Consider the following 15,442-nt stretch of genomic DNA (forward strand, 5'->3'; position numbering starts at 1 on the left):
GACAGTGAGAATTATTAATTACCAATGAATTAAAAAAATACACGGTGAAGAATTGGATATTTGACCCAATCATATCTGACCAATAAGAGACAACGTATGGGCCAAAGCCACGCCCATTTAATCCAGCGTTATGCCATTCTATTTGTTTTTGTTTTTTTCAATGGTTTGAACTTGACATCGTCGACGCCCTCTTGCTTTACGGAGTAGAATGACAGCAGAGCATGTCCGGTCATGTTCAAGTTTTGAGCAATAAATTCGTAACCAAACTGTCTTAAACACATCTTTTAATCCTATAATGTAAATAAATTTATTTATTACGCTTTAGAAACAATGTCTACATCAAATACAATCCTTAAATAATTAACAAACTGAATGAGTGTATAAATATTTCAGTACAAAGTCATTAGATATCTACTTGGCCCACATGAAACTTACAGGAGAGTGTCATTTAGAGAGCTAAACTGCAGTTTTATTTGATCCTGAAAGAAATATACTCGACTAAATATTGAAAATGACAGTAGTGCATGTTTTTGAGACAATTTGGGAGACAAAAGACTCAGTTTTGCAGCCTATGTGGGACTATTTGCGACTCAACCACTCTGAAACTCTTCGGTCTCCTCTCTTTCCTGTGATTTTGACCGTAGCGTCGTATTTTGTTCTTTGCATACCCTACCTAGTCTGTGACATCTTGGGAAAGAAGTGGCCAGCTATTTATCGGTACAAGCTCCAACCTGACAAGCTTCCCACAACTGCAATGCTCCTTCACTGCAGTGGAGTTACCCTTTATAACCACATACTTCTGGTGTTTCCTGCTGCAGTGGCTCAGTGGTTGTGGAGACCTCCTGTTCCTCTGCCTGAACGAGCACCTACATTGCTTGAACTTGCAGGTGGAGTGACTGGAAACCTTCTTCTCTTTGACTTCCAGTATTTCATCTGGCACTTTTTGCATCATAAGGTCCGCTGGCTGTATGTGACTTTCCATGCCATCCACCATAATTACTCTGCGCCCTTTGCTCTGGCCACACAGTGCCTCGGGGGATGGGAGTTGGTCACGGTGGGCTTCTGGACCACGATTAACCCCGTTCTTCTGAGGTGTCATCTGCTCACCACCTGGATGTTCATGGTGGTCCACGTGTACGTGTCAGTGGAAGACCACTGCGGATATGATTTCCCTTGGTCCACATCTCGTCTGATCCCTTTTGGTGTTTATGGAGGTCCGAGCAAGCATGATGTGCACCACCAGAAACCTAATACTAACTTTGCACCCCATTTTAGTCACTGGGATAAACTGTTCGGCACTCATGCTGATTTTAGTTATGCTAAAACTCAGTGATGAATATGCATGCATGCAAATGTATGTAAAGAGTGCATGTTTGCTTGCTTCAGGCGGAGCTTCAGTTTTTGGCTTTATTTGTATACGGACAATGCAAAAAGCATGATTTAAAGGGATAGTTCACCTAAAAATAAAAATTCTGTCATCATTTACTCACCCTCAAGTTGTTCCAAATCTGTGTGAGTTTCTTTCTTCTGCTAAACACAAAATAAGATGTTTTAAAGAATGTTGGTAATAAAACAGTTGATGGAACCCATTGACTTCCATAAAAAATTATGGAAGTCAATGGCTACAGTAAACTGTCTGGTTACCAGCATTTGTCAAAATATCTTCTTTTGTGTTTAGCAGAAGAAAGAAACACACACAGATTTGGAACAACTTGAGTGTGAGTAAATGATCTTATTTTTGGGTGAACTATCCCTTTAAATACAAATAAATTAAAATCAATACAATGTACATACACTGTAGATAATTATAAACCATCATATTATAAAATAACTTAAAGGTGCAATATGTAAGATTTTTACAGTAAAATATCCAAAAACCACTAGGCCAGTGTTATATATTTTGTTCACTTGAGTACTTACAATATCCCAAATGTTTGCAACTATTTGTAAATCATGAGAAAATTGCAATTTTAACCAAGGCTCTGGGACGTGTGAGGAGTCGCCTGTCAATGGTGTCATACCCGCGTTACCCTCGGTTTCCGGTTTTATTTTGTAGAAACCATGGAAACACCAAAGACGCTTGAATATTTACATGTTTTAATAGACAAGGGAACAACTGTTTTGATATATTTATAGACAGAAAACTAATTGTTGTTATATAGCTCAACACATTTAGTCTTATTGTTTAAATTTCTTTGCGAGTACCATGCTTTACCATGCCTCAGAGAAAAACACTATTTTGTCAAGTAGCTAACATAGCATAATGAGACGCAGCTTTATTTTTAGTAACAGTAATACATAATACAATATGTTTTAAAATTAATTCCATGCCATTTATCAACACAAGCCATTCAATATTTAATATGATATTCTAAAATCGATCTATCTTACTGCAGTGTGAAACTGTCTCACAGCAGCCATCGAGCGAAAACAGAGAGTAATGTCATAACATCATTTTCAACACACTCAAATGTATCTAATATGATAAACAGAGCTGCGTTACCTCATACTCATGACCGGAAAAGCGGAAGCAGCTCCGGCGTCTGTGTCATAATAAAAGTCCCGCTGCTCATGAGGTGTGTGTTGCGCAATCGCTCCAGCGGCCTCGTTCAGCTCCACAACACTCGCTCCTGCTCTGCTTCATACTACAGTAACGTTAATAATCTCATCCATGGACATGATTTCTTCCCGAGTCCTATCCCTATTCTTTTGCACCGTCCGTTGAAGTGGAGACCACATGTCCAAAGTTTCCGCTCTCAAACTTGCCATCTTCAAGGTACGCCTTTGTTTTGAATAGGCCTCTAGCGGACAGAAATCTTACATATTGCGCCTTTTAAATATTGTGTTAATTTTAATTCGTTTGGTAAATACTCCAAAATTGGAACCACCTTTAGAGAAATGAGTGGTTGATTGTTCAAAAATTCATTCTAGTAAATTCCTGTCTATATATAAATTTAGAAAACACATTTATACAACCATTTAAACACTAGTATTACATATGATAATGTATAAAATTTTTCAAACTTAAAATATACTTTTTAAAATATAGCAATGATGTTTTATATATATATATATATATATATATATATATATATATATATATATATATATATATATAATATATATTATATATAATCAAAAGGAAGAGATTTCGATATGAACTCAAACATTTCTCATCAAAGGCCAAATTATCTGAGCAATAAAGCAGATGTTTGGAAAGGAAAATATGTAAATAAGATTGTTCTAATTATTTTTTTGTTCCTCTTACATGGTAGAAATACGCTAAACCAAACATGGTTAATCAACCACAGGAGAAAGAAAATGTGAAAAGAAAAACCCCTCAACCTTCATACAGTTTATTAAAAGAAAGCAGATTTGCATATGTGTGTGTGAGCTCAAAATAGATTTCACTCTCATTTCAAAGCCTGATGTTAATTTCTCTCTATGTTGTTTTTGAGAGTGTGCATTTTAATATTTATATATTTATTTGTGGTTTATTTCATGGAATAGTTGACCTTGCAAACCTAATGAGCTTCAGTCATGTGTTGTGTTTGCATGCAGGCTTGCTATTGATCTGATTGACTTGTGATTACGCAATTCAGTGATGTAACAGCAGGTGTCAGTAAAGAGATTACTTTGTTAAATCCCTTTGTGTAACTATCTTGCATGTGAACCTGTTTATTCTGAATGGTAAGAATGTATGCATTTCTTTGCAGTTACAAAAGTATAAATAAAGTATAGTTTGTAATTTTTGGAGAAACTGTCAATGGTGCTTGCTTGTGCAAAACATGTCATTTAATGGTAGTTTTGATTGATGCTTTGTTAAAACAAGCGCTACTAATAAAAATCTATTAATAGCATGTGTCTCAAATCCCAGTTATTTGCATTCCTCTGTCATAACAGGCTGTTCGCTGTGTTTTGGCACAGCCAATGAAAGTGCGTCAGATGACCGCTGTGTGGCGCTGTTCCAGGATCAGACAGAAACACGGCAGTGGTGGTATGGCAGCCAGGAAACAGACAGCCATCTTATAATCCGCAGCCTGTCTGTTATATTTGCAACTTAAACGGCTTTATTCCATATTTTAATAATGGGTCAGTGTGGGATTACATCGTCTAAGACCGTCTTGGTGTTCCTGAACCTGATATTTTGGGTAAGTTTGAGGTGTTTGGGACTGAATTTGAGAGTGCGTCAGTGTTGTCAGATGGACACAGTCAGGTGTCGAGCAGCTGCATTATTATTAAACACATTCCGTGCTTTATATCACCAATTCATTTATACAAGCTTCTGGAATATACTGCATACTTTGATAAATTTGATATGTCGATTGTGTTTATATTGCATTATTTAAAAAAGCGTTGCTGCGTATTGCAATGTTTGTTTACATATTCCATACATGTGATTCTACGCTTAAGAATTTTTAATGGATAATAAACAGTGACAGTATAAATTTACTGTTATTTATTTGTTTGTTTATTACCCTTGCTGTTCGTGCCTCTTTGTTTGTTTTAGCCACAGAGCAGGATAAGTTTTATTGTTTGGGATGTTAAACCTGTTCCTCCTTAAGCAATTCCTTTTGGAATTTATTTCGTATTTTGTTAGCAATCCTTAAGGATCATAATAGCAATTTGCTCAAAGGATTCCATTATCACACAAAACAGCAAAACTTATTTTAAAAACAGTTCCCAAAATGACTTGGAGAAAAGTTTAAGAAAAATAAAAAAACATCTTTAACTGTACTGTAACAATATTTTAATACAATACATTCAGAGTTTATTAAAATAATAATAATTATGTTTTATAAATAAAGACTATACAATATCCAGTTAAATAAGAATAAATAATAATTTTAACAAGATCATCTTATATAATTAGCTATATTTTGATTAATGGTTGGTTCCAAATGAAGATTTACTAATATTAAAATCCCAGCTAATATTGAATAAACTGATTTTCTTAGGTGATATTCATGTCTATATCTCTATATAGAGCATCACAACAATATAATTTACAAAATAAAATTAAAAAATATAATAATAAAAAAAACTTCATTTAAATTTAAAGGGTTAGTTCACCCAAAAATGAAAATTCTGTCATCTATTACTCACCCTCATGCCGTTCCACACCCCTAAGACCTTCATTCATCTTCGAAACACAAATTAAGATATTTATATTCAAATCCGATGGCTCCGTGAGGCCTCCATAGGGAGCAATCACATTTCCTCTCTCAAGATCCATTAATGTACTAAAAACATATTTAAATCAGTTAATGTGAGTACAGTGGTTCAATATTAATATTATATTTTCATTTTTGGGTGAACTAACCTTTTAAGGGGCTTTCACGCATGCGTTTGACCAATCAAAATACACTTACGTCACTGATAGTTCCTGTAGAGCTGGTTTAGACCTTACTCTAAAGTAGGAGCTAGTTTAGTTGCCCCAAAAGGAGTTCCTAGAACTAAAATCGTTCCAGTTTCTGTGGTGCGAATACGCAAAATACGAGTACTTCTGCCAATAGTTTTAGGAACTATGAAAAGTTTCCCTTTTTTTGAAAGAAAAAAATACATTTAAATAGAATTTAAAAATCAATAATATTAACAAAATCAAACTATTTTGTGATTTTGTGTGCATTGGGGTTGACAGAACTGGGGCATTAGGGGAAAGTTTTAAATTTAAGACTTAAATTGAGCAGTCGGATCTGTGGAAACACAACTCCACCTATCAGCTTGCCTTTCTTGTCTTTGTGCCTTTGATTAATCTCTTTAATCTGGGACTGAATGAAGTTTAAAGTCTCCTCCTGACAGATAGGAGTAGTATGACACTATCCTGTTCTTTTTTTAGGGATCAGGCGGCTTTATTATATCCCTGTTCATAATTTTAGAGCCTGAGAGCTGTGCTACATTGCTTCAAAGGAGGTTTTATGATTCTGTTGTAAATGGGGAAGACCAAATCCCTCTAAAACGAGTTTTTCCCAAAACGCCCGGAGGTCCATGAATGACGCAGACCACTTATTTGTAGCCATTTGATTTGACCACTTATTTTAGTAATGCTTTATTTTGATTGTCCACTGTAGACATTTTGCTAACTATAAATAACTTTGCAACTACATGTTAACTAACTCTCATTGGAGTATTTGTTGACTGTCTGTTTGATATCTACTAACTATTTATTTTGATGCTCCCCAACAGTGCAAGTGCATCTCAATTTACTCTACCTTAAAGGATTAGTTCACTTCAGAATTAAAATTTCCTGATAATTTACTCACCCCCATGTCATCCAAGATGTTTGTCTTTTTTTCTTCAGTTAAAAAAGAAATTAAGATTTTTGAAGAAAACATTCTAGGATTTTTCTCCATATAGTGGACTTCACTGGTGTACAACTGGTTGAAGGTCCAAATGTCAGTTTCAGTGCAGCTTCAAAGAGCTCTACACGATCCCAGACGAGGAATAAGAGTCTTATCTAGCGAAGTGATCTGCTATTTTCTAATAAAAAAAAAAGATATACTTTTTAACCACAAATGCTCATCTTGCACTAGCTATGTGATGCGCCACGCATTACGTAATCATGTTGGAAAGGTCACGCTTGTCATAGGTGGAAGTACCGAACAAGTGTTTACGTGCAAAGACTTTCGCACCAAATCGTTCTAGGAACTCGGTTATAGGAACTAGCCACTAGGATAGTTCCCCAGGAACTAATTTCTCCACCGGGCCATGTTCCTGGTTGCATCTGCACTGGAAATAGGAACCGTGACGCGGCCAACAGCAGCATCTTTAAGTGCTGCATTTACAAATGCTAAAAAACTGTGAATGGAGGATACTGTGATCAGAGCTGTGTTTGTTGTGTGTCGTGGGTTTTGTGATAACGTAGATGGAATGTAAACACATAATCTAAGCGACAGATAGAGGAAAAAGTGGGAATAAGAGCTGAAATCTACTATGACAACTTTCAGTATTACATATCATCGAGGCGGAGAAAAGAGCACAACCCTGCTGACAACAGGTAAAGGCCATTATCACTGTTTTCCATGTTCGTGAAGAAAATGTTTACACGGCTTTTTAAAAATGGCGGGTGCTGGTGTTTGACATGCATTTGACCAATAAACGTACACTTACATCACTGATAGTTCCTGTAGAGCTGGTTTAGACCCTACTCTGAAGTAGGAGCTAATTTAGTTCCTCCAAAAGGAGTTCCTAGAATTAAAGTCGTTTCTAGTTCCTGCGGTGCGAACACGACAAAATCTGGATACTTCAGCCAATATTTCTAGGAACTATGAAAAGGTTCCTCCGGTGTGAAATTCCCTTAAGTTAAACAGCCTTTACAAAAAAGGTAAAACAACGATTTCCGACGATTTTGAAGTTTGAGGAGAAAATTAGATTTTTCGCCCAACATCGGTACTTCCTTTAAGTGACGTGTGACCATTCCAACATGATTACGTAGTGCGTGGCGCATTGCAGAGCTAGTGGAAGATGAGCATTTGTGGTTAAAAAGTGTATACATTTTTAGAAAATGACCGATCGTTTCTCTAGATAAGACCCTTACTCCTCATCTGGGATCGTGTAGAGCCCTTTGAAGCTGCACTGAAACTGCATTTTGGACCTTCAACCTGTTGAACCTCAGTGAAGTCCACTATATGAAGAAAAATCCTGGAATGTTTTCCTCAACTTCTTTTCAACTGAAGAAAGAAAGACATGAACATCTCAGATGACATGGGGGTGAGTAAATTATCAGGAAATTTTAATTCTGAAATAAACTAATCCTTTAACACCAAACAGTCTACTTCAGTCCAGTGTTAGTTGACATGTAGTGACAAAGTTACTTATAGTTTGTAGAATGTCTAAAGTGGACCATCGAAATAAAGTGTAACCTTTATTTTTTCCTCTCTCATTTTATTTATAAACAGATGATTATGATCTTTATGGTCAGCATTTCAAATACATATGTTTTTGAAAGTGACATGAATAAACTTGTGTTTGGCTCCTCACTTGCTTTCATTCTGATTTACTTATTTAATTAGATTTTCTGTGAAGATGACTGCATTAAAATCAGTTCAATAAGTGATTTTTGGTTGTATCTCACTCATAATGATACTGCCATATCTCTTGGCATGAAATCATATCTGCTTTCAGATAAGTAACTCTCTCTGTTATCTCTTCCTAGGCTGCCGCTGGCATCCTGTGCTATGTTGGAGCCTACGTGTTCATCACGTATGATGACTATGACCATTTCTTTGAGGATGTGTACACACTGATCCCAGCCGTTGTCATTATCGCAGTCGGAGCACTGTTGTTCATTATCGGACTCATTGGATGCTGCGCCACTATTAGAGAGAGCCGCTGCGGTCTTGCCACGGTTAGTGAACTATTAAGTTTCCAGCACTGTGTTTTAGTGTTTTGCTTCAAGCGATAATTCACCCAAAAAATTATCATAATTTACTCTCTTTGAAATACACTACTGTTTGGAGTCCGTGAGATTTAAAAAAAAAAAAAGAAAGAAATTGATACTTTAATTCAGCACGGATGCATCAAATTGATCAATAGTGATGGTAAAGACTGTTTAATAACAAAAAATAGTTTAGCGTAGTTTATATATCTTGATCTGCTGAAACCCCATTTTCTTGCATTCCTCTTTCACAGTTTGTCATCATTCTTATGCTGGTTTTTGTGACTGAGGTGATTGTGGTGGTTCTTGGATATATTTACAGAGCAAAGGTAAGTCCTGCATTCGAAGGAAGTCAATATTTATAGAAATAGGCCTGCATCTCTTTTGTTTTATATGAATGCCCTTCTAACTATGTAAGCTCTTTCAGTTGTGTTCAAAATTAAACAAGGCATGCAATGTAATAATACCTGTCTTGCATTGTGCTGTCCTGTTTGTATAGCAGTGCGCTCTTTGACATATAGACAAAAAAAATGCGTCTCCTCCTACATAAAGAATGGATTTAGTGAAAGGTAGATGGGGGCTTTGGGCAAAAATGCTGTCAAAATGAATAAAAAATTCCCCTTTAAATTCAAAATATCTGATTTTTTTTTTTTTTTTTTTGTATTTATAAAATCTGATAAATATAATATTACACAAGCAAGAGTGCTGCTTTACTTTGCCAATGAAAATATTTCCAAACAAAGCTACAGCAGAACCATTGCTTGTCTCAGTGCGACAAACAGTGGTGTTTTGTTCCTGAATGAATCCACACTTTAAAAAAAAAAAATGGTTGAGGAAATGATTCAATGACACTCTCATTAAGACGGTGATTTGCTGCCACCTACTGGTGTTTTTAGTTTAAAAAACACCTACTGGTGTTTTAAAATATATTATTTTTTTATCATCATTTAATTTTTATGTTCAAAATATTATTTGTAAAACATTATCTCATTATTTATGCAATTGTAATTGCACCGTAAATACATTTATGCCACCTCTGGACTGCATTAAACTGTGTAAATTCAACTAAATGCCACTTTAGATGCAGCATTTGTGTCGTTTGATTGGTAACGGCTCTATAGAATTTGAAGCATTTATTTTAAAATGTTTGAAAAAATTGCCCTGGAAATCAGTGTAACAGAGAGTTAATTTCTGTCACTTGTGAATATGTTTCTAGGTTGAAGATGAGGTCAATCATTCCATCCAGAAAGTTTATGATGAATACAATGGCACCAACACGGATGCTCCCAGCCGCGCTATTGACTATGTGCAGAGACAGGTGAGACTGCTTAATGAGATGTACAAAACATATCGGTTAGTGTATTTTCAATAAATCGTTTCCTGAGCCTAATAAAATCACCATAATGTCTGTCACAACGTAAAGCTCCATTGCTGCGGCATCACCAACTACTTGGACTGGAAGAACACAAGCTGGTTTAAGGAGTCGAGAAACAACAGCGTCCCACTGAGCTGCTGTAAACCCAGCGTGAGCAACTGCACCGGCTCCCTCTCCCGTCCCGGAGACCTCTACCCTGAGGTGAGAGATGTTATCTGTGCTTGTGATTGTTTAGCTGATGACGCAAAGGAAGTCTGTAGGTGATGTTAATATATATACGTTGAACCACCATAGGGTTGTGAAGCCCTGGTTGTGAAGAAGCTGAAAGAGATCATGATGTACGTCATCTGGGCCGCTCTGACGTTTGCTGCAATCCAGGTATGCTGGCATTTTCTATTTTTTGGACAGATTATCTTAAATAAGTGAAATCCAGTTTCAGTGTTATTAGTCGTGAAAATGCTTAGACCTAGGTTTCCCAGGCGGGTTTCATGATTATCAAAACAAAAGCTGCGAATTAATTAAATAACCCTATAGTAGAGCTGCATGATTAATCGTTAAGAGATTGCAATCTCGATTAAAACAATCTTATTCCTAAATGACAACAATTTGTCTATGTCTATTAAACCTTTGATGAGTACGATCATATTCAGACCTGCGTTGGCACTGCTGCTGAGCCAGAGAGAGCAGTTGTCATGTATAGGTATAAAAAAGTCTTTTCAACCACACAGTATCATTATTTCTGTGTAGGGCTGCACGATTATGACAAAAATCATAATTGTTGATTATTCCCTTGAAATTGTAATTTTGATTATTAATTATCATTATCACAATTTACATTGACTGATGTATTGAATAACTTTATACCATTGTTTGAAGCAACTGCATGCCGTATTTTTATATAAAAATACAAAAAGACAAGCTGAAAACACACTTCCTGATTTTTTTTTTGCGATGGCATTAAACCTATTATAAAAAATGTCAACTATACATTGGTTTGGTTTATTCTTTAAATAATAATAAAAAAAGAGTCAACATATGAATGGTATAATAATAGGGGCTACTGAATCGGGTTGTTTTAGGAACTTAGAAATAGGAACTAGCCACCAGCATCGTTGCACGAGAACTAATGTTCCCCTAGGGCCTGAAGTGACAAACTGTGCTTGTTGTTGTCATTTTTATAGTGACGGCACAGCAGACTTTTATTTTGACGGCACTGAAAACAGTTCAGAAAGATCCTGAGCTCGCATTCTCCATCTTCATTACTTTACGATCTGTTTAACAGTCATGTCTAGTATGTTATTAAGTAGAACCATTATTCAAAGAAAGTAGACAGTATATGAAAAAGTATTAGCTTTTGCCGTGTGTTTGGCTGATGCCCAATGTCGCTAGCTTAGCAAAAACTAAGCTTAGTGACCTACGTCACTGGTAGCTCCTTTCGTGCTAGGTTAGACCTTTTACACTCTGTAGTAGTCGTGATTCGCCTCTCACAATGTAACATGCTCTAAACACACCTTAAACGCAGAATAATGTAAGTGGATATTTTTCCTTGTAATCGCGCCTTTGAACGATTACGAAATCGCCGCATCTGTAATCGTAATCGCGAATAGAAATTCGATTAATTGTGCAGCCCTAGGTTTATAGTTTGGATATAAACACGGATGTCTACGGAAGCTTAGATAATCTTTTGAAAGTAACTTGACGCTTAAAATAAAGAGTGAGTTACATTATTACACCAGTAGGTGGCAACATGCTACATGTAATTACATGTTGTTTTGTTTAGTTGTTTATTCAGAATTGTGGGAATTGTCTATTGAATCATGATTCTCAATTTATCCAGAATCGTGCAGCTCTTGTTTTGTTGACAGAACTTTGAAGCATTTCACCAATATTCTGCCAGAATAAAAGCTTGAAAATTAGAAATTTTGAAAATGAAATTAGTTAAAACAATAATAATAGTTTTTGTTATTATTATTTAATTTGATTGGGTTCTTAAAACACTGACAAAAAAAAAATTCTAAATATTTTTTGATTACTTGATTGTCATGTGACCATTAAAGCTGCAGTGTGCAACTTTTTTTGTGTTAAAAATTTACAAAAATTATATAATGAGAATATACAACATGAATCCATTTTCCAAACCGTGTTTTTGTCTTATCCTGAATCATTATGGTACACTTATAAATAAGTGTTCATATTTGGACTATTTCAGACCGGACTGGTAGGACTCGCCGCAGAGTATCACAGTAACTGCGTTACTCGCCATAGACATAAACGGAGAAAAGTAGCTCCGGATAGAATGTTCCTCCGCAAGACGCGTGCAGTTCTGTTTATTAACCGCTAGAGGGCCAAAAATCACGGACAGCAGCTTTAAAATAAAGATTGTTAGTTACATCATTACACCAGTAGGTGGCAACATGCTACATGTAAATTACATGTTGTTGTGTTTAGATGTTTATTCAGAATTGTGGGAAAATCGTGATTCTCAATTTATCCAGAATCGTGCAGCTCTACTGTATAGTCATAACGTGCTGCATGCTGCATAATTTGCAACATTTTTGTTGACAGAACCAATATTCTGCCAGAATAAAAGCTTGAAAATTAGAATTTTTGAAAATGAAATTAGTTAAAACAATAATAATAGTTTTTTGTTATTATTATTTAATTTTATTGGGTTCCTAAAACACTGACAAAAAAAAAATCAAAATATGTTTTGTTTACTTGCATGACCATTAACCGACATCAGTGAACTGTGAACATGCAAATGTTTCATTTAAATTATTGAAATATTAACTTAAAAGGTGGTTCTTCAAGTATATATTTGACATCTAAGGAGTTCGGCTGGGAACCCCTGGTTTGAAACAACAGACCACTCTCTTTTCTCCCCGTCAGACAGAGCTCTGGCACTAAAGCACTCTGAAGCGTCAGTATGTGCTTTTGTTGCCCTGTAGCCGCTGAATCACACACTTTGACATTCATACTGTTCCAAATACCCTCTGGGGCATAAAGGCAAATAAGACAGCATCTTGGCAAGCCCAACACATGCCCGTGACTTACACATGATTACTGCCTGAATGAATAGGGCAGTAGGTTATGTTGTTCTTGGCAAACTTGCATAAATTATACCAGATGTTCTCAGGGTATTATTTGACTGGTTTTTCCCTTTCATTTTTTTTAACTGTCTGAACTTAGATTAAATTTGTTGGCGCCAGGGTGAAGTTCTGTCTCATTTATAGGCCTTTGTCACAGAAGCCGTTTGATTTAAAAGCTATAGTGTTTGTCTTGAGCATGTGCATTACCCACCACAACTTTTTTTTAAAAAGAGCCCACTTTTTTTAACCATTTGTTGAAGATTCTGAAAAAGAGCGGCAGTGTGGCACTTTTAGTAACATGGCAGGCAACAGTGGCCTTTTGTGCCCATAGTCTTTCTCTCCGTATACTAGGCATGCACAATATATAATGGTACCATAATGGTATCAGATGATATTAGACATTTTTTATTCAAGATTTTTTTAATGTTTTATACGTCACGTAGCATGTTCAATTAAGGCGGAACCTCTTGAACCACTTTAAAATGAAAATTACCCCAAAATTTACTCACCCTCAAGCCATCCTAGGTGTATATGACTTTCTTCTTTCTGATGAACACAATCAGAGTTATATTAATGAATATCCTGATGCGTCCAAGCTTAATAAATTAATAAAATAAATTAATTAAAAAAATTAATAAAAAGCTTATAATGGCAGTGAACAGGGGCAACACGTTTGAAGCTCAAGAAAGTGCATCCATCCATCATAAACGTACTTCACACGGCTCAGAGGGGTTAATAAAGGCCTTCTGAAGCGATTTGATGTGTTTGTGTAAGAAAATTATTCATATTTAAGAAATTATAAAGTAAAATATCTAGCTTCTGCCATACACTGATATTTTTCTTACACAAACGCATCACTTCAGAAAGCCTTTATTAACCCCCCGGAGCCGTGTGGAGTACGTTCATGAAAACTTTTATGTGCTTCAAACTCGTTGCCCCCATTCACTGCCATTATAAAGCTCTGATGCGTCAGGATATTTATTTATATTTATTTATTATTTATTTCATTTAACTCTGATTGTGTTCATCAGAAAGTCAAATACACCTAGAATGGGTTGAGGTGAGTAAAGCTTGGGCTAATTGTCATTTTAAAGTGAACAAATCCTTTAATATTCAACAATATTATTGATTTGACTGAACTGAGCTGGACGACGACATCACTGTTTTCTACAGAACTGCCTTATAGATGAAATGAACTAATTTAATAATTGATGATCTTTACAACGGAACTGACTTCAGCTGAAAAATGACACTATTTTCTTTTAGAGCTGCTGAACAGCTAAAATGAACCATTTCCATCATTGAATCATTTTCCTGTTATCCCTGTAAAGCTGCTTTGAAACAATCTGTACTGTATGAAGCGCTATATAAATAAAAGTGACTTGAGAGAGACGCCCACATCCCCACACACAGGGAAAAATATCAAACTTTGTTCTTTTCCTCCAGATGCTGGGAATGCTGTGCGCTTGTGTGGTGCTGTGTCGCAGAAGCCGAGACCCGGCCTATGAGCTCCTCATCACTGGAGGGACGTATGCATGAAAAAACCTAGCAGACAGACTCTCTCTTTTCAGTCACACACACACACACACACACACACACACACACACACACTGGGCTCAGGGTTCTGTCGGTGTGAGGTGGCACACTGGATATGCCCTTATTTATCTCTCTTTCTACACACCTCACACAGGGTTTGCTCACACAATGCACTGGTGATGGGTGAAGCGAAGCGCGTAATATTTATTTATACAGTATATGTCACCGAAAATGACTGCGTTTTAATTTAAACCTTTGTTTTTCTCTCAAAGGCGTTGGGCCAGACTGCAAAATGGCAAACAGCCAGTTTTTAATCCCGTTGAGAAGACTTTAACACATGTATCGATAACATTTTCTCTTCCTTGTCTCTATTATATGGAGTGGAAGACTCTGTTATTGTATGGAATAATATGTGGAATGTATGCTTTCCTCATTTGTTAGTTTGCACTATGTGTATGGTTTAATTCTATATTACAAATACCAAGATGGTAAATGGCTGGGATGGGGAAATGAGGATCAACCCGTGGTACTGCTGTCTCAGATGAATATCACCCAGCACCAGTCCACTGCTCAGGGACAGTGGCAGTGTGAGAGACAGATCTGAATTGACCACACAAGATCACTTGGCATTGTGGGTCCAATCGTACAGCTAAAGTGAACTATATGTTCAAAATGAGGTTCACACCGGTTTACATGTAAAGTGTAAAGAGGTTTGGGGGATGCTCTACATGCACTACCTAAAAGTTATCGAACTCTTATATTCTTTTCCTCCTTTTTCCATTGCTTACAGTGTGAACATTACTAGTCTAGTAATATATAGTTTGAAGTTAGTTTGGATAACATGTAGGTATGTAGAACAGGGTCAACAATGTATTAGTTTAAATGAATGTACATAGGGAGGAAAAATGGTGAAATAAGCTTGTGATTTCGATCTTAAAATAAATGTTTCATAAGTTGACACCTGTTGCGTTGTTTTATTTCACTGATGCTAATCATTTCTGGCTTGAATTCTGTGGTTGCAAAATTGCAACATGCAGGTACTTTTAAAGCAGAACTTCAACCTGA

At 36.2% G+C, this 15,442-nt stretch overlaps 2 protein-coding genes across 2 annotated transcripts; both read left to right on the forward strand.

Moving 5' to 3' along the window:
• The first annotated feature begins 511 nt into the window (after window positions 1–511).
• Window positions 512–1,377, forward strand: ch25hl1.2 (cholesterol 25-hydroxylase like 1, tandem duplicate 2). The gene has a single exon (XM_067389398.1). The coding sequence runs from the start codon at window positions 512–514 to the stop codon at window positions 1,331–1,333; it is 822 nt and encodes a 273-aa protein (XP_067245499.1). The 3' UTR covers window positions 1,334–1,377.
• Window positions 1,378–3,973: 2,596 nt separating this feature from the next.
• On the forward strand, window positions 3,974–15,283 carry tspan3a (tetraspanin 3a). The gene is made up of 7 exons (XM_067390508.1): window positions 3,974–4,151; window positions 8,156–8,347; window positions 8,632–8,706; window positions 9,594–9,695; window positions 9,801–9,953; window positions 10,047–10,130; window positions 14,288–15,283. Exons 1-7 carry the CDS (start codon window positions 4,089–4,091, stop codon window positions 14,378–14,380), a joined length of 762 nt encoding a protein of 253 aa, XP_067246609.1. The 5' UTR covers window positions 3,974–4,088; the 3' UTR covers window positions 14,381–15,283.
• Window positions 15,284–15,442: the final 159 nt, after the last annotated feature.

Source organism: Chanodichthys erythropterus, chromosome 7, assembly GCF_024489055.1.
Source record: "Chanodichthys erythropterus isolate Z2021 chromosome 7, ASM2448905v1, whole genome shotgun sequence".
Taxonomy (NCBI): domain Eukaryota; kingdom Metazoa; phylum Chordata; class Actinopteri; order Cypriniformes; family Xenocyprididae; genus Chanodichthys; species Chanodichthys erythropterus.